The sequence below is a fragment of the Varanus komodoensis genome, unplaced genomic scaffold (genome assembly GCF_004798865.1).
Source record: "Varanus komodoensis strain SLA01 unplaced genomic scaffold, ASM479886v1 scaffold2, whole genome shotgun sequence".
Taxonomy (NCBI): domain Eukaryota; kingdom Metazoa; phylum Chordata; class Lepidosauria; order Squamata; family Varanidae; genus Varanus; species Varanus komodoensis.
Window position 1 is genome coordinate 13099687 of NW_025335568.1, and position 18126 is coordinate 13117812.

At 45.9% G+C, this 18126-nt stretch overlaps 1 protein-coding gene across 3 annotated transcripts in view; it reads left to right on the plus strand.

Moving 5' to 3' along the window:
• Nucleotides 1-18126, plus strand: part of AFF1 (AF4/FMR2 family member 1) — a 177130-nt gene that overhangs the window by 16311 nt on the left and 142693 nt on the right. The window contains exon 1 of one of the 3 annotated variants that reach the window (XM_044428254.1): nt 4107-4200. The exons of the other annotated variants lie outside the window; for them this stretch is intronic. Coding sequence (XP_044284189.1) covers nt 4184-4200 — 17 coding nt within the window. The 5' untranslated portion in view covers nt 4107-4183. Of the gene's footprint in view, nt 1-4106; nt 4201-18126 lie in introns of those variants that run through there. 3 annotated transcript variants of the gene reach the window in all.

The following is an 18126-nucleotide window of genomic DNA, read 5'->3' on the forward strand; positions in this document are numbered from 1 at the left end:
GGAGAGCAGGAGCAAAGGCAGGCCTGCATATTTATAGCATGCACACTGGAAAATCATTCTGCGCGATTATGGAGGTCGTGTGTAAAAGGGGTATATCTGCAGTCTCCGCTGGGAAAGTGATTATTTTGGCCATGCAGTTCCTAGAGAAATCTATTGAAATCTTCCTCAATGGGACAATTCATGGACAGGGGCCAGAGGTCTGTTTGCAAATGAAAAGCCTGCAGCATGCATGCTTGAAGTACTTGGAATCACAATAGGCAGCTGACCCCTTTCACCTCCCACTGCAAAGGAATCTCTATTGGATGTAAATGCAGGCTGTTAAGACACATCATGTTAATTAATGGGCCTTCCTTTGGCTTTGTTGAAGGCCCGGCCTCCCAACTCTGAAGCTATATTATGCATGTCCAATGTGAGTTAGTTATCGGGGTGTGTATGCATTTTAACAACCTGAGCTGGAAAACCTCTTAAAAATAATTATATGTGAAGGGCTTCTTCTTTATGTTGATGGAAAGAGAAATAGTGTGCTCTGTGCAACAGATCAGTAACTTCGTGTTCCTCTGGTTACAGGATATCTCAACTGGTTTGCCTTGTTCACCCAGCTGCTATTCTTTAGTGGAGGGAGGAAATTTGCAAGCTTACTTAAATTCGTGTGTGTGTGTGTGTGTGTGTGTGTGTATGTGGGGGAGAGAGTTTATATATATTTTTTGTATACAGTCAACGCCTAGCACTTTTGATTATCTGCAGCTCCCTTTGCTTTCTGCAGCGAGCTCCTTTGTTAGATAAAAGCAAACACCACAGTAGAAGGTGCAAGATGTTACATCCTCCTCGTGCATTTCATCTAAGCATTGCCGCATCTCACTGCATCTGGAAAGCAGCATTCCTCCACTTTTCAACTGCAATGAAATGGAAATCAGCTAGCCTAGACTGTTGGCTTTGTTATCATGGGCTGTGCAACCTCTCTTTTTTGCACCAGTGCTTTTTTCCAACTCCTTCTCCTTTTGATGACTCCTGCAAAACTGATACCAGAAGGGCAGTGGTTAGAAATGCCATGTATGGGGAAAGCCCACATATTGGGAAATATTTGAATGTGGACAGAATTGCCTTAGCTTCTCCACAAGATCCCTTTCAAAATACCTTCCTGCAAAAATGCATCGCAAGCCACTACTTACTAGGGACATGTTCAGGGCAATTAAAATTCACCGTCTGTCTAGTGCCCCATTCATAAAAGCTTACAACCTGCTTAGAATTTGCAATGCATCACCTTTTCATTGAACTGCTTTCTCCATTACATATGGGCAACGTTCTAAGCCTATGTAATCCAAGCATACTGCTAAAGTAATCATGAATACTGTGCTGAAAAGGTCAATTCTGCAACCAGTATAAACTGCAAATTATTTTAAAAATGCACTCTTCTTATAACTTGCATCATACTCAGACAGCATGTCTTGCTGGGAATGCTGGGAACATGGGACTTGTTTGTTTAACCATGTATGGGATGGTGCCCTTAATTGCATATCTATGCCATTTTAAAAACATGTATATTTTTTTTCTAATTTTGCTAGCCCTAGAAGTGATGTTGGGCACTCACTACTAGAAATTCTGTTGCTCTGGCTTTGGAAATTACAGGAGGCACACAGCTCAAACACATTTTTACATCTATACGGACACCATCCAGTATCCCCGGCCCTTGATGTACATAAGCATCCAAATGATGTACAAACATCCAGCGCAAGGCATGAGGTGTGAAGGTGGGGATCTTGCCACTGCATTGCCCCAGGCCCTGAATTTCTTTTAGATGGCTGTTTCAGGCCTCCAAATGAAGTGGTTCAAAGGAGGGAAGGAGGCTGGCCACTATTTTGATTGATGGAAGCCCTCCATTGGCTCCAGTCGGCTCACTTCCAGACCCCACCCCCAGCATTCCCTTTCCCTCCTCTCCAAGGCCAATTTGCAGCCTTGGAGAGTGCACCAGGTATGGGGGGGTAGGGGGAGGACTGCCTGAACCCTGTGAATTAGAAACATGTGGCATGCATTTGACAAACAGTGAATGGAACTTATTTGTTCCACTGTCACTAGAATATGAGAGGGGTAATGCGGGAAAGGAGGAGGCCTCTAAGGCTATTTAAACATGCATATAATTGTCCACAGCTGGCTGCCCTGCACACGTTTGCCATTTTCCTTTCCTTGAATCTTCAGATTCTTTAAATAAATGACTTAATAGGAATCTTTATTCTTCCTTGAATGGCGGGATAAAGAAGTGGTTGCTGTGGACCGAACACTTTGAAAGACACTTGTAGCCTGAGGCGTTTTGCACAGGATGTAAAGAAGAGTCTTCACAACAACCCTGTGAGGTAGGATGGGACAGTGTGACTGGCCCAGGTCCATGCCGTGAGCCTCATGGGAAAGTGGAAGAATTAGGCAGCAGCCCAGTTAATTGGGCTGCAGTTGACCGCTCGTATCAATTTTTATCGATTAGGGTGCACTCTACTGCATGATTAAATGGGGAAAATCCTCCAACTGGCTGGGTTATTTGGAAGTGGTAGGATTTTTCCTGTCTAAACCAGCACAGGACTGCAACCTTAATGTATTATTTAAATTCATGTACTTCGTATGGTTTCCCAAGTAGAGCTTTATGTGTTGCACACCTGTTGTAGGCTTGTGTGAGCCAGAGTGTCTCACAAGTGTCTCTTCAGGCTAGATAATCAGGAAAAGATTCCTCACTGACAGGGCAGTTTTCAACCAGTTGCCTAGAAAGGCCCCCCACACTAGCGAAACTGGACAGCCCTCTGAGTGGGGTGCTGTAAAATGGTGTCTGCAGCAGCGGGGGTTGGACCCCATGGCCTCCTTGACGGTTTCCAACTCGACTATTCTGTGAATCTACGACATAAGGCACCATCCTAGAAAAGAAATTCTTACCTGGACGTTCTACTTTGCAGCTTTTATAAGCATTTGCCTTGCAATATGTTTACACATGATAGCACTGCAAATGGGGGGGGGACCCTTTTCATCCATCAAAGGATTCTTCAGCAATCAAACCCCTAAAAATAAGCTTTGTTAGAGGGCATGCCCTATTTGGGCTGATCCCGGAAGAAAATAGTAGCTTCGGGAGACTTTGAGCTGATTTGGCAGGGCGAGCTCCTTTCCAGAGAGCTGCTGCCCGCCCTCCTCTTCGGGCTGCAGTAACAGCTGAGCGATTCTTCGGGCGCCGCCGCAGCGAAACTTTCCAGCCTGTTTCCGCTTGGCTGCCGCCGCTTGCATTGGCTCGCCCCGCGTGCCTGTCCCCGTCCCTGGGGACCGACCGCCTTGCAGGCATGCCTGCATCCAGCAGTGCCAGGCGAGAGGGAACTCCGTGTCCCGACTGCAGCCTGTCTGTACATTGTCGATGCCGCTGGCACTGGCCGGCGCCGCCGCCGCCTCCACAGCGGCGAGGCGGGCGTCTAGCTGGAAACGGCTCCTGCTGCCTTTTCCGCTGTGATAGGTCCGCCGCGCCGGGCTTGTGCCTTTTTCTCGTAGCCAATCCTCCCGCGCCCTCGTCTCCGACAGCCCAACATGTCCATTTAAGGAGGCGGGTTGTACCATGCAAACTTTAATTTGAGGGGACCCCCCCAAAAACAAACAGGCGGGGGGCGTCTCAGGGAGCGAGGTGCGAATTAGAAGCAGAGCCGTGCGAGGGGCGCCGCCGCAGGGGGGATCCCCGCCGGCAGATGAAAGCGCCGCCCCGCCGCCGCTGATCGGAGCGCGCGGGCGCCGCGCGTCCCGGGCTCGCCTTGGCCGAGGAGCGGAGCCGAGGCAGCCGCGCCGCGCGCTTGGCTGCTTACCTGTGGAGCCGCGGAGCCGGGAGCAACCTCCGCCCGCCCGCCCGCCCGCCTCTCCCCTTGCCGTGCTTCGCTCTGCCTTCTCCTCTTGGCTTGCAATGCATCAATCCGGACTGGAGGAGGCCCTCGGGTGCCCGGATGTCTCTCCAAATTAGTGCAGGGCTGGACTAGGAAAGGCCAGGAGGCTTCGCTCGGCGAGTCGCCTTTCGGGGAAGGACGGCAGGGCGAGCGAGAGGGGCACAGTCCGAGCGGGCGGCGAGAGGCAAAAGGAAGCACCGGCAGATGGGCACGAAGTTTTGGGGCGGTGGGGGGGGCGGGGAAGGTCCAAGCTTGCTGATGGACACAAGGCGTTTGGCTTGCTAAACTTCACTATGGCTGCCCAGTCAAGGTAAGCATTCTGGACAAAACAGGACCAAAAAGATTGATTTGAAAATAAACGAATACTTGTTTCCCTTTTCTCCACCTTTTGTGTGTCGTTTGGGAGGGGGTTGGTGTGTTTTATTTCTGCTCGTTCAGCTGTTCTCTTGCTTCTCAAAAGTTCGGTATCCAGTTTTCCAATTAGGATTAAAATGTATTTGGACCTAAAGTGAAAAGCACTCCCATTTTTTAAAGGCAGCTTCATTTCTTAAAAAATAATCTCTCCCTCTGCCCCACCCCAAACAGGAGAGATGCCTCAGTTTTCCTTAAATATAATAAAGGTATTTAAACGCACTCACTCCGACTCCTCATGAGACTAGAAGCTGGAATCTCTTTCCAGAGGCTGCTGATTGAACTCTTCCTGCTATGTTTTCTCCTTGCTTGACGGGGGGGGGGCGGTTTAAGGGGAGCGCAGTGGCTGTGCTTATTCGAATTTTGTGCGTTTCCAGATGATACATCAGCCTTCCGAAATGGTGTAGCCAGATGGAATTTGCTGAGTCAGCAGGGTCTGGGTGCTCTGAAGGGGAAACTGAGTGAATTGGGTGGTGATTTCTAGTCACTGTCAAAATCGGGAACTGGTGAATCCAGTATACGTTTCAGAAATGGTTGCTTTTAATCATAATAGATTATTCCTTTGGGGATGCCTTTGCATTGGAAGTGGTGTTGCTTTCTTCTGCTCTTCTAGAAAGGAATATTAAAAAAAAATACAAGCTTATGCAGCTCATTGTGGGGTTATCTCCCTAACTGTATTTAAAGAAGCACAATGACAATTTGGGAACACTTCCCACCCCTCAGATGCGGAGCCACCCGCTTCACACTCTTAATTCCCCACCCCCTAAAAAAAATCCAGCCAGTCTATTTCAAGATGAAATTTGGCACAGCCGACAGTAATGTAGGCCCCCTGTATTCTGCAGTTGGAAATCTGGAAGTACGAGTATAAGCCAATGGCTTGTGGGTTAGAGAAATGTCTGGTTACCTCTGTTTGGGATTGGTAAATAAGTGGATGTTACCCACACTTCTGGATAAGTGTGACTTCCTTAGACTACCCAAGGGTGACATTTGATGGAGAAAATATGAGTAATAAAGTCAACTAGAGATGGATAACCTGGGAAGTTTAGTTGGCCAGATCATCATTTGTGAAGTCTTAAAAGTTTTCTCTCTGCTGTCTTAACTGTATGCCTGTATCCTTCATTTGCAGTGTAATTTGCTGTCCTTTTTTTCCTTCGTCTTCTTCAGTGTTCTGCCCTTCTTAAAAGTGCTGACTTTACATTTTGCCCTGGAGCATATGCTGCACGGAGTGGGTAGCATCCTGGCTAAATTTATTTGTGTCATTTAGGAGCAGCCATCGTTGAACTTGGTCCTGTTTTGTGCCTGAGTGATACTGGAAGGGCAGTAGAGGATGTGTGCCATTTCTCCTGTGCAAACACACGCTATTCTTTGTGGAGTGAAAAATGTTTTCCATGTTATAATTAAAAACAAAATCATGAATCCAGCAAGGAGGAGTACACTGTAGCTCTGCAGTGGTATATTTTCAGGGATGTGTATTGAGAATAGGCAAATTCCAGCAGCTCCTTTGTGATATTACAGTGAGAGGGATCCAGAAACCAAATTGCCTTCTGAGTAGCAGAAGCCATTTATGTAATCCAAGCCAGTCTCTTGCTTTTTTCTTGCTGTGCAGGTGATGGAGGGAGCTTGGCAGCAGAGGTCTGGGAGAGAGAGAAGCATTGGATCTCACAGATTCTGCCTATCTAGAGGAGAAACTTGAAGGATGGACTGCGTTATATTAAAGAAATACCTATGCAATTTTTGCTGCTTGGGTTTTCCCATGAGCAGAAAGGTTTTTGGGAGTTGCTTAAAGAATCTTTCAAGTGGCATTGACTTCACTCGGTGAGAGTGATCTGTGTGTGAATTCCTGGTGTGGATCTCTTTGCAGGATTGGGTGCTAGATGTGCAGCCCCACTCACATGGTCAGTTGCCGCCTTGCTTTGGGGTACCCAGTGTTGCTTTCCCAGCAAGAGCCAGTGGCCAGGTTTGCACCATCATCAGAGGAAAGAAGCCATGGTGGCTGCACTATCCCTGCTTGCACTGCTTGCGTGTGTGTTGTGTCGTTTGCTCTGTTGCCTTTTTGGCCTGCAGGTTGCATGTTGTCTTGGACCCACTGAGGTGCATTGTGGGTGTGGCTTCCGGACCACCCCAGAACCCACAATCTGCAGTGTTCTGGGATTGTGGTGAAGCCTTCCTCCACACACATCAGGCTGGAGGCACACCTGGGATAGCTGTTGAATAGCCTCTCTGCTCCTTCAGGGCTAGACGGCCCCCATGTTACACTTCCAAAATGCAATGCCCAGCATGGATGTCAGGTGGGAATTTTGGGGAAGACCCTTTGGTGGCCTCCTGGCATTGAAAGGGAGCAGAGAGGCTATTCAGCAACCCTAAAATGATGCTTCCAGAGGTAAGCCAGTGTGAACTTGGGGACTAGGGTCTAGTCCCAACAGAGTTGTGTAGCTCAATGGGTAACTTCGGGGTGGCCACTCACTCTGAACCTAACTGAACTCACAGGGTTGTTGTGAGGAGAGAAATGGGGTGGAGAAGAACTATGTAAGCTGCCTGGATTTCTCGCAGGAGGAAAAAAAGAGGGATAAAATGTGATGTAGCTGGTGAGTGTGAAGACTAGTGATCACCAAGATGTTAGTAGCGCTGTCACTCGGACCTCTTGGTGTCCCCGCAGAGGGCTGTGTCCAGTCTGGCAACCTTGCCTCCAGTTGGTTCCTTGCTTTCTCCATACTGCACTAGTCTTCTGCTTGCTCTCTAATGTTGTGATGGGTCTTGTTTTTATAAGAGAGCAATTTAAAATTACATTCTCCATCTGCAGTGGTGTTAAGTCCATTCTTCTAACATTTCAGCATGCTTTCCATTTTTCAGAAGCTGCTCTTTTGGTCACAAGTAGACAAGTAACTCAATACAAGTCTGCTTTTTTGAATGATTTAGCAGTGAAACTGCAAATAGTGGCCAAATCAGGCATTATTTTAAATCTTTGCATAGCAGCTACATCTTTTTTTCTTCACCTGTACATTCTAGAGTACTTGTTCTATGTGTGTGTCTGTGGGAGCGCTTTTAAGATCTGGATTTGGAGCCCTGAATCTACTGCCAGCTAGGTTTAAGTGTGGGTTGTTTAACCCAGGATCGACCTATAATGTCCAGGTTTGAATGTCATGTAGTAGCTGCTATCCAGGTTGGAGGCTGAATATTCAAAAAGGTTATAAAAGGTGATTGGCATATGTCATGGATTAATATGCACCACCATTATGTGTGAATAGCCCCATACTGGCCTTTCAGTTGTGTATATTCTAGGTATTTCCCCCCTCCTGACCTTAATTTCTTTGGTGGTAGCTGTGCAAAATTAATCCGTGTCCAGAAGCCTTAGTAATCTTGGCTTAATAGGTTATCAGCTGAGTAATGGAAATATTATTAAATGTGTTTGAAATGGAAATACTGATATTCAAAGTGACTTTGATAAAGGAAGAAGGTCACAGTTAACAATGTGATAGGAAAATGTACAATGTGTCACCCATCACAGTGCTAAACTTTTTTGTCTTTGTATCACTTCATTGGGGAAGAAGTTCCAAGTTTGAAAGCCTAATTCAGGAATGTCATTTCCTGTCCATCTCTAAGGCATCCTTAGAAAAGAAAACTTCTACAGTGAGTGCTATGTGAATCTAAAATGCTCAACAAATGACCTGAGCATCTTCACTTTGTTTGCAATTAGCACATTTCCTGAAATTTTTATAGAGCTTAGTTGTGGCTATTATTCATTGTCCTGTTTGTGTAATCTCTTGGGGACAGTGTCAGTATGAGTGCAAAAGCAGTAGTTGAAGCTTTTGTATTACATACCTCATGAGGACAGTTCAGAGCAGATCTAAGTTAGAATAGAGAGTTATGGGCTTCAGGAATCCTTTTGTTTCTGGGTTTGCCTTTGGCTGTTAGCACTGGTGCAATGTTCCCCTATGATTTATGATTGTAAGTGAACAATAAAAGTGTGGCTGGGTTCAGAGTATAACCCATTCTTAAGGGGCAAATGTGGGTTGTTAAATGTAGGTGGATGTTGAAACTTGGGTTATGGTGTTGTCTGAACCCAACCATGCTAACCCACCATGATTGGTTAACCACAAAAACTCATGTGGAGAACCCATGTTTTATTTTTGGTTGTGAACTGTGGGTTGTTTGTGGTTAGCTATCATGGTTAATTACTGTAGCAGGGTTCAGACAACATGATAGCCATGTTTCAACATAAACTCTCCTGCAATGCTTGACTAGGTTTTCAAGTCGTCTGAACAGAGTCGGTGTGCTCCTGTCCTATTTACTTTCTAACATCATTTGTTAACTACCAAGCATCCAGGGCAACTCAAAACTAGGAGAATATCTAGAATAAAAAATCTATGCAACTTTTCCAGTGAAAAGGGGCAGAGCTGGGTATGTGTAAACACTTCAGTGGTTTAATCATGATGCCCTCTCTTTCCTTGTTCCCCCAGTCTCCCTTACAAGGAACTTTTGAACTTGTGCTTCTGAGCTGGGGACAAGGGCTGATGATTACAGGATGCGCCACAGTTACCAAACTCCAATTTTAAGGTTTTCTTGAAGCTGGTATACGAGTTTTATATGCTTATGGCATGTCTCCCTTTGTTGGCCCAGTGCAAACTTTTAGCTGCAGCAACACCTTTGACATTGAGCTGGTTAGAGCTACCTGGACCAACCTGATGTTTGTTGTGCAGATGTGTTGAACTACAACTCTCCAGCCAGCAAAACCAATGTCTGGGAGCTAAGAACATAAGAAAAGCCATGCTGGATCAGACCAAAAGGCCCATCAAGTCCAGCACTCTGTACGCACAGGGGCAAATCAGCTGCCTGCAGGATTCCTGAAATTGCAGTCCAGCATCTCTGGAGGACGCCAGGGTGGTGACAAGGTTGATGCACTTCTCTGCAGCTAGAATGTACACAGTGGAGAGAATATTCTGAGCAAGTGCAGAGTGTTTCCCTCTCTCCACTGAGCTAACCGACAAACCCCGCACCTTAAGGTGTGGGTTGGGAGGAATGTTCACAGGTCTGTGGGGTTAGCTTGCAGGCATTGGCATGAAGCTTGGCATGGTGCTGTGGCTTTTTATTACTGATCACTGTAAACATTTTTCAAATCAAAGAATGGTGTGTGGTTTCCCCCCTCTGTTAGTTCAGTGTTTTGGGCCAAGCAAATTACGGAAATATCCTCTGAAATGAAAAACTGCTATTCTTTTTGGTTGTGGACAGTTCCAGGACTGAGTGAACAGCACCTTGGCAGTTCAGTACCTCTGGAATGCTTGTGGTAATTTCTGGATTCCGGTCATTGGGCAGGCCGGAAATTTATTTTTTTAGAGTCAAAGAATGGATCAGAAGTGGGCAGAGCCCTGCTAGCTGGCAGGGCACAAAAGCTGTATGCAGTGACTGCTCTCTACCACTGGAATATTCCAGGTTAGAAGATCACTGTCCATGTTCCCAGGATACTGCCCTCTTGCTAAAAGCTCTGACAAACAATTCAGCTTTCTTATCCCTTAAATGTTTGTCTTTCTAGTTTTTGCCATGGGGTTAATTTTCTCCTCCCAACTCTTATTTTTTGTCCCCTTCGTTTGCTATCATGTGGGAGTTGCTGCTTGTGGGGTGGGGGTGTTTAATGGATGGAGCTATGGGACAAGGCCAGATAGGTCCTGAAGTAGCTCATATCCAGCCCCCTCTTAAAAGGGTGGTTAGTGTCACATCAGCCATATTTGTTCTTCTAGACTGTTTTTATCCCACTTCTCTGCGGAAAAAGGCTCCCAGAGAGGTTTACAAATCAGCAAAAGACCATTCCTGCCTTCAGGCTTAGAATCGGAAAAGGCAGGACATACGGGAAAAGGAATAGAGAGGAAAGAGAGGGTGAAATTCATGCTTTCTGCTGGGCTGGTGGAATGGCCCTGCTTTACCCACTCTGGAGGGTCATTTGACTCTCAATATAGGGAACATGGTTTCTTCTGTTGTTTGCTGCTTCAAAACAGTGATGCAGAAAATTGTTCATGGGTTCATTTCTTTACCACGTGGACACTTTTTCCCTTGCTCTCATACAGTGTGATTTGAACACTAAGATAAGGAAGGGGAACCCATGGAGGTTCCCCATTCAGCCCGTGGCTTTTTCCAAGGAAATGTCCTAATCTCTTAGCAGCAGCTGATCAGAAATAAGTTTTTCCTGCAGGGGAGAAGGGGCGTTGCCTGCAGAGACCCCTGCTTGCCTCTGAGACTTGTCCTGCTCACACGGTAGCAGATGTGTTACTAATGCTTCTTTTTCAGTAGGCAAGTTGAATCTCCATATCTGGAACACTGGTGGGAAGTGCTGCCAAGTGATTCAGCCCTGTTTATGTTGGCCTAGACACGCAGAAGCTTTGCCTTGCTTGCTTGCTTGCTTCTGAGCAGGATTAAAGTTGGGAATCACATTTTGGCCTAACCCCTGGGTGGAACGTAGCCCCCGAGACCTTCCCCAGTTTGGAGGTTTAGCCCTGAGGCTAGGAAAAGCTCCCCTGCAATCTTCTAGAATATATGTAAAACCCATAATTTTGTCTCATACCAATACTTAGCTGGTCAACCCCCGTTTGAGCTTCACTGATTTGACAGCCCACTGCTGTTGTCCATTGCTGCAGTGCGTGGAGTTCCCTCTTGTGATGGGGGTCAAAAGAGTTCCAGACACAGCAGATTAAAAAATGGCAGCTTGTGGTAACACGAGTGGAAATGCTGCATAATAGCACCCCCATCTTTTTGCTTGTCTGACTGCTATTCCGTTTCACTTGCATCATGACTGCATTGCCTTTCAAGTATTGTGAGGATTTTATTTAATAATCTGCTGTCTCCAGCTGAGAACATGTTGCTTGACCGGTTCTGTGGTGAGAATTGGGCTGGGTAGAGGCTGCATTGCTGCCTAGGTTGCTCTGGTATGCTCCCCCACCCCCAAAAGCCTCTACAAAAATGAGATTACTACACCAAAGCTGCAGGCAGTTCTATAGTTCCACTGGAGAACTTCCCACTCCCCCAGTATCCTCTAACATGGTGGTAACTTCAGTATTATCCTGGTGTTAAGAGTTTGGCTCATTCCATGATCAGACAAACATGGACTTCACCTGAGCCACTTCACCTGAGCCGGGATGCACACCCTGCCCCTTCACCAGATCTGCAACTGTGGCTCACAGGGTCCATGACCCTCACCACCAATTGCTCCTTCCCTGCCGATTTCCTTGCAGTTGTCCCACTGTAGGTATTTCAGTTGCTTATGCTTCTTCTGCCAGGGCAGAAGTCTCCACTCTCTGCCTTAGCAGTCCTGGTCTTGATTCTTCTTTTCTCATCAGCAGCAGTACTGAGCTAAAAGTGATCTTTTGTTTGTGATGAGAGAGGATTGTTTGTGATGAGAGGGCAATCTACCTCTGGATCTCATGTGTGTGCATGCACATGTGTTCATGCACAGCTCCTCTTTCCCCCACCCCACCCCCAAAGACAGCATAATTTATTGGCCCGTGAGGCCAGAAAGGTCGTGCAGCCCTGCTTGGGACCAAGGCAGATCTTCTGGAAGCTTGTTAGCTCTAGCAGGCACTCTTCTGAGGATGCCCATCAGCCTCCAAACATGGAAGCTCTTTCTCCTGCAGTGCTTGTCCTTGCTCCTTCTGCTCTGTGTTTTTGCCAGCAGCCGTGTTTTGAAGGAAAGGAAAGAGGGCAGACTTTGCACCCTTGTTGCTCCAGTCTCTTCCCCTTCCTGGAGACCCCCGCCCCACACTGACTGTGGAACAGCCAGTGCCGCTTCTTCCATGCAGCCCCTGAGGTCAGAGTGCTGTCCCTGACTGAAGACCAGGGAATTTGAATTATCCTGTGACCCTTAGACAATGTCTAGGGTCGGCGGGGTCGGGTCATTCACTTTGAGACTTCCCATTTCCACTATGCAACCCCCTTCATGTTGCAGAAGATACAGGAAAATATATTGGGGTTCACGGAGAGTGCTTCCCAGGCTCGTTGGAACTTATCCCCATGTAAACTGAACATTATTCTAGAGAAGGTCCCAGCTCCACAGCAGCAGTGTTTTAACAGAGTGTTTTAAGACTGAGCTGTGAGTGTTAGAGAGATGATGAGTTATCAACGGCTCTTTCCTGTCTTTGGGCTTGTTAGATAGCATGTTTGCTCTCTAGATAACATCTGATGACAAAAGCCCAGTGGAGACATGAACCATCTCTATAATGTTCGATATTACAAGCCTTTTATGCAAGAGCTCATATGCATAATGTGATGTATCCCCCTCACTCAAAATATTCCGTGGGATTTCTATGCTCAGACTCCTTCCTGAAGGAGAAAGCATATTAACTTTCTGATATATAGAAACATACTCCCCCACGAAATATTCTACTTTAAATATGTGTGGCACTTTATTTTAAAACCATCCTATTTCTTTTCCATTCTTCAGCTCTCTTAAAGGCTGAATTTGTCGCTGCTTTTAAAGTGAAATGGGTTTCATTAGTGGTTTTCATGTTTGGCATTTTGGTTTTGCTTTTACTGTGTATGTTGCCCTGAGAGTTTCAGCTATGGGAAGACTCCTAAATTGAATCAGTAACAATGGTGAGAATCATGGTAATAATAATAACAACATAAAATGATTCTCCTCTACCTATATGTGAAGTTGTTCAATTGTGCAATTCTGTTTGTTCATTATGATTAACTCAATGATGGTATCATCTTTGTAGAGACCCCTGGTTGTCCATAAAAGATCCACAGTGTGTGTATTTTGCTTCCCTTGGTTTGCAAACTCATCCTCCTTTGAATGAGTTTGCAGGCCAAGACAATTACTCCTAACTTGTAAATGGTGAACAGGATAAACCTCCTTGAGTTTTAAATGAGGATGACAGAAGGCTTGGCATTATCTGAGGAGCTTTCCTAGTTTAGGTTGTCCTCCTGTGTTAACTGACTGTGAGCAGTAATCTGCTTTGCCCTGTGTGTCTGTTCTGGCCATATCCTGATCTGCAAATGTACTGATTGATTGCTTTGATTTACACCTTCCTGCTCTACCCAAAATGGCACTCAATGTGGCTTGCAAAGCATTTTATATGGATTTAAAGAGTAAAACACATAACACCTGGCAGGGGAGACACCATGATCATGAAGGTGGGTTTTCCCAGGGCGAGGCTTACCTGCCTGCATAGCTAGTTGAGTCATCTTTGCTATGCTGGAAAGGAGCAGGCCTGTAACCAGATAGGTGACCACGTGTGGAAGAGGAGCAAGGGACAGGCCCCTTCCACCTCTAGTTCTATTCTGCTGTATTCTGCAATTTAATAAAAACGTGACTGTAGATAAACACATTCAGCCCAGAAACCCGCTTAGACACCAGAGACATGGACTTTGCCTACAGGCAGCCAGATAGTAGACAGGGAGTGAGCCCAGCCTGCCTTGGGAGGGAGCTCCACGGCCTGTGAGCCACCATGCTGACATGGGACGTTAATCCGGCACATCTGGAAGGCACCAGATGTGCCTTGGGGAAGACAGGCCTATTGCCTCTGCTCTAGCAAAATACAGCAATTTACGATTTCTGTGGACATTTTCAGCATACTGGTAAGGTAACTTTCCCTGGCTAGTCCAGGAGGAATATTAAGGAATATCAGCCACAACTTCATGACTTACACGCTGGCTTTTGGAGTAATTAGCATTTCTTAGCTTCAGCTTCACATCTGTAAAATGGGAGCACAATTATGATTGTTTTATTGCCTGCCTCTGCAGGTTGAGGCTAGAAGGGATAATATGTACTGAGAAATGTTCTATTGAATAAAAGCTGCAAGCACTCTTTATTCAGACTGCTTTTGCTTCCTGATGTTGCTTCCCTTCCGCATTGTTCATGTATGGAGATTATTTTTCAGAGTTGCTAAACCTGTGGGCAGGGGAAGCGGGGGACAAGGCACCTGCCTGGGTGAATGTACGACTCAATATAAAGGGAAGAGTAGCATAGATTTAATGAATGCAGATGGCTCTTTGCGTTCCCTTCCCCCGCCATGCCTTTTCTTTGTGATTGAATCCAGCTAGCTAATGCACTAGGATAGATTCCCATTATTACCTGTAAAATATGTTCTCTAAAGAAGTCAAGTGAAGTAGTTCTCAGGAGTGCTATTAACATACAGCCCTCGTTTATTACAATAGGCTTGACGAATGGGTAAGAATCTTCTCTTAGTGTGGTGTTTTCTGCGGCAAAGTACTGCAGCATAATCTATTTTACAGCACTTTCCCTATTATGAGCCAACTTTGCCTTGTTACCTGAGTGGTGATGGGCAGCCAGGAATCCTGAGTTCTGTGCAGAGATGGTCTGAAGACACATAATTCAAGACTGACATTTTCCAGAAAGGTTGAACTTGCACCATTTTAAGAGGTTGCTCAAGCGAAGGACAGAAACAGCAGACAAGAGAAAGGAGAACCCTAAGTGGCGATTAGAGACTTTTATTATGGCCAGTGCATTTCAGAAAATCACTCTTCCCTCATCAGGACCCACTCACCTACTTTTAGATGTTTTGAGAGGAGAGTCCTTGTAGAACTGATGTTCAAAGGACTTATTCTCAAAACATCTAAAAGAAGATAAATGGCCCCTGATGAAGGAACAGTGATTTTTCTGAAGCGCGTTGGGCATAATAAGTATCTCTAATAGGTGCTCAATAATCTTCTTTCTCTCTGCTGCTTTTTCTGTCACTCACAAGTGGCTTTGCCTCTCCTTGCTTTATCTGCTCAAGTGAAAGGCATGCAGAAGGTTGCGGCAGAAGGCATAGGAGCTGAGCTTCCAGTGTGGTGCTCTTTGCCATGAGCTTTGTGGATAAACGGGGGAACTTTCGTTTCCATGTATTTATTGGAGAGATCTATGCCTTGTCCATCATGAAAACTCACAAGGTGACTTAAAAAACATGTGAAATAAAAATGCATACACAGATACTTATGCTGTGAAGAGACGCCCAGAAGAAGGAGCACAAGAGAATACTAAAGGCATTCAAATAACTGGGAATGGTATTAGAAACTCACTGAAAATTAAACTGATCAAGTGGTATTACAAAGCCTGAGTCAGTGGCAAAGTCCTAACATGACTTCAGAGTAACTGCCAGGCAGGCCTTGCAGGGGAGTGTGTTCCAGAATCAAGGTTCCACCACTGAGAAGGCCCTTTTACTACCTGCTGAATTTCAACTGGGGAAGGGTGGTGTATGAGCAGATAGCCAGTTATCTGTGCATGCACCTGCCACTGGTGCATGCTTAACTCCAGCGAAAGCACAGACTCAAGCAGATTTCTTGCCCTCTCTTCTGTGGATATTCCTTTTCCTCTGGGTGGGGTTGCAGCAAGAAAAGTATTTGTCTAGCTTTGGCAAACCAAGACCTGCTGACCCCTGGGAACTTGAGACTACAGGTAGCTTGGTCCCAAGCCAAGAAAGACTTTAAATGTCAAAAGCAACACTTGGGGTTGAGACCAAAAGCAAAGCCAGTAATTGCAGTTGATAAAACCCCAACATTTTAAGAACCTGGCACCCAGGATCATGTGAACAAACTTGAACCCAAATGGGAGATGCTAGGCACTGTCCAGTTATATTGTGGACGGTTGTGAGCTTTCAGTGAATTGTCTTCTGGTTTCTGACTTGTTCAGAGAGATCCTTTCCAAGATCTTAGCCCTTTGCACTGCAAGTGGGATATATTTGCTTTTAAACCCCTTCTCCCTCATGCGCACACCACCTTGTAGAAAGCCAGCACACCAAAGAGAAATATTGCAACCTAGCCTTCTGCCTTGTATTTGGTTTTGCAAGGTGGAGGGAATGCTTTCTTTAAGAGAGGGAACATTCAAAGATGCAAGTGTAGCTTTGACTGAGACAGTCCAGGAAGGACTCTTCCGTGTAATTTACTGTACATATATATCCTACAACTGAAATCCTAGGCACTTGTTATAATGCATTTCCCATTGACTTTGGGGGAAACAGCCTCTGAATTAACCTCTTCTAGAGATTTCACCGTGAGGATCCCCTGCTCAGCTGTAGATTCAGGCAACCCCTCTGTGTGGTACGGTCTGTACCAAAGGTTGTCCTCTGGTTGAACTGTGGCTTACAACCTAACTTCTTCTAATGTGCCATTTTAAAAAAGTGCTAAAGCTTTTTTAAAAGAACCGTAGTTAAACATTTTCTACAGACTAAGCAGAACAGTTCAGCTTTGAAAAAGCAGGGGGAAACTTACAAGGCTAAATTTAGATAATAGGCTTTGGATGGAGCACTGTCAGCTGCAACTTCCCCATCCTCTGGTCATGGCAGAGTTTATAGCAGAAACCCAAAGAAATGTCTGTTGGGAAGAGGAAAGCTGCTCTTTGTGAAGCGGCTGTTCTGAGGGTCAGAGACTGGCCTTTCCTGCAAACAGGCATCTTCTGGGTGTGCTTGGCTACAACTCCCATTCTCCCAAGCCCTCATGCTGTTCTGTGTGCTTCTCCCTGCTCGTCCACCTCTTTGATTCCAGGTACTTCTCAAGAGAGCAGTGGCAGCGTACAGCTTTCCTGAATAATCCCTGGCTCTGATGGCTGCTGCGTAGAGAAAAGAAGAGCTCTGGAAAAGCCATGCTAGATGCTGCCAGCCATGCCAGTGGCCCATTCAGTGTAGTGCTCCATTCACACAGTGGCCTACCAGCCACCTGCACCATCCCCAACCAGGATGGGTGCAAGAATTCTGCCTGCCCAAGTTCCTCAGCAACTGGTGCATGCAGGCATGCCTTGGAATCAGCTGAACCAGCTTTTTTCTTAGAAGCTGTCTTGTACTGTGGACCACAGGCGCATGTGGTTGTGTTTTTGTGGTGCTGTCAATAAAATTGGAATCTTTGGCTCTGGGAGACTGGTAGGGCCTTGTTTTATAATATCTATCCCTGATAACTCCCAACACACAGACACACACACACACACACACACACACACACACACGTATTCTCATTCAAATCACGCTTTCATATTAGGAAGAAGTAAAACCCTGGAGTTTAGTTGGAGCTATTCCAGATTCAGCATAGGTAGGATCCCCACTTGGCCATGGAGTTCACTAGGTGACTTTGCACCAGTCGCAGACACTCAGCCCACCCTACCTCACAGGGTTGTTGTTGTGAGGATAAGATTGAGGGGAGAAGAACTATGTAAGCTGCCTTGCGTTCTTTGAAAGAAAAAAGGGATTATATAGATACAATAGATAAATAGGTGCACATAGGATCACAACTTTCCCAGTTTCTGCTGATGGCTGGCTGTAACAGATGCTAGTAATAGATGCTGGGCTTTTAAAGAAAAGTATTACAGTATATTTACTAGCCAAAAATGGGAAGGAAGCAGCACATGATGAAAGTGGAGGCTGAAAGGTACTCTGAGCGCTATATATCTCACTCAACTTTTTTTAAAAAAATCCTGCTCATTATCTGGGCAGTTGACTTATTCTGGTCAAGGGATACGTATAACATGTATGCTCTCTGAGGTTAGATGTGATACTGCATGGTTCTAAGAGTTGCTGCTGGGGAAATCCAAAGCTGGGATTGTGGCGTGTGGGAAGCAGTCCAGCCACCCAAGAACAAGTCACCAAATTTTCCAGATACTGTCTCTGTCTTGCAATTCTCCAGTGTTTCCCACCGTTGCTCCTGGCTTTTTTTCATTCCTTAGCAAATCTGTTAAGGAGGAAAAGACAGACCAGCTGTACAATGCCTTTTGCCTGGAAATGTGAAGAGTCCTCTGTCTGGAAGTATCCCAGTCACCTTAATGACCTGCTCTGCAACACACAGCCCATCATGGCTTAATTAACCCCTCTTGGGATATGCTGCATGTCAGCCAGCATTTTGAATACACAAACTCTAA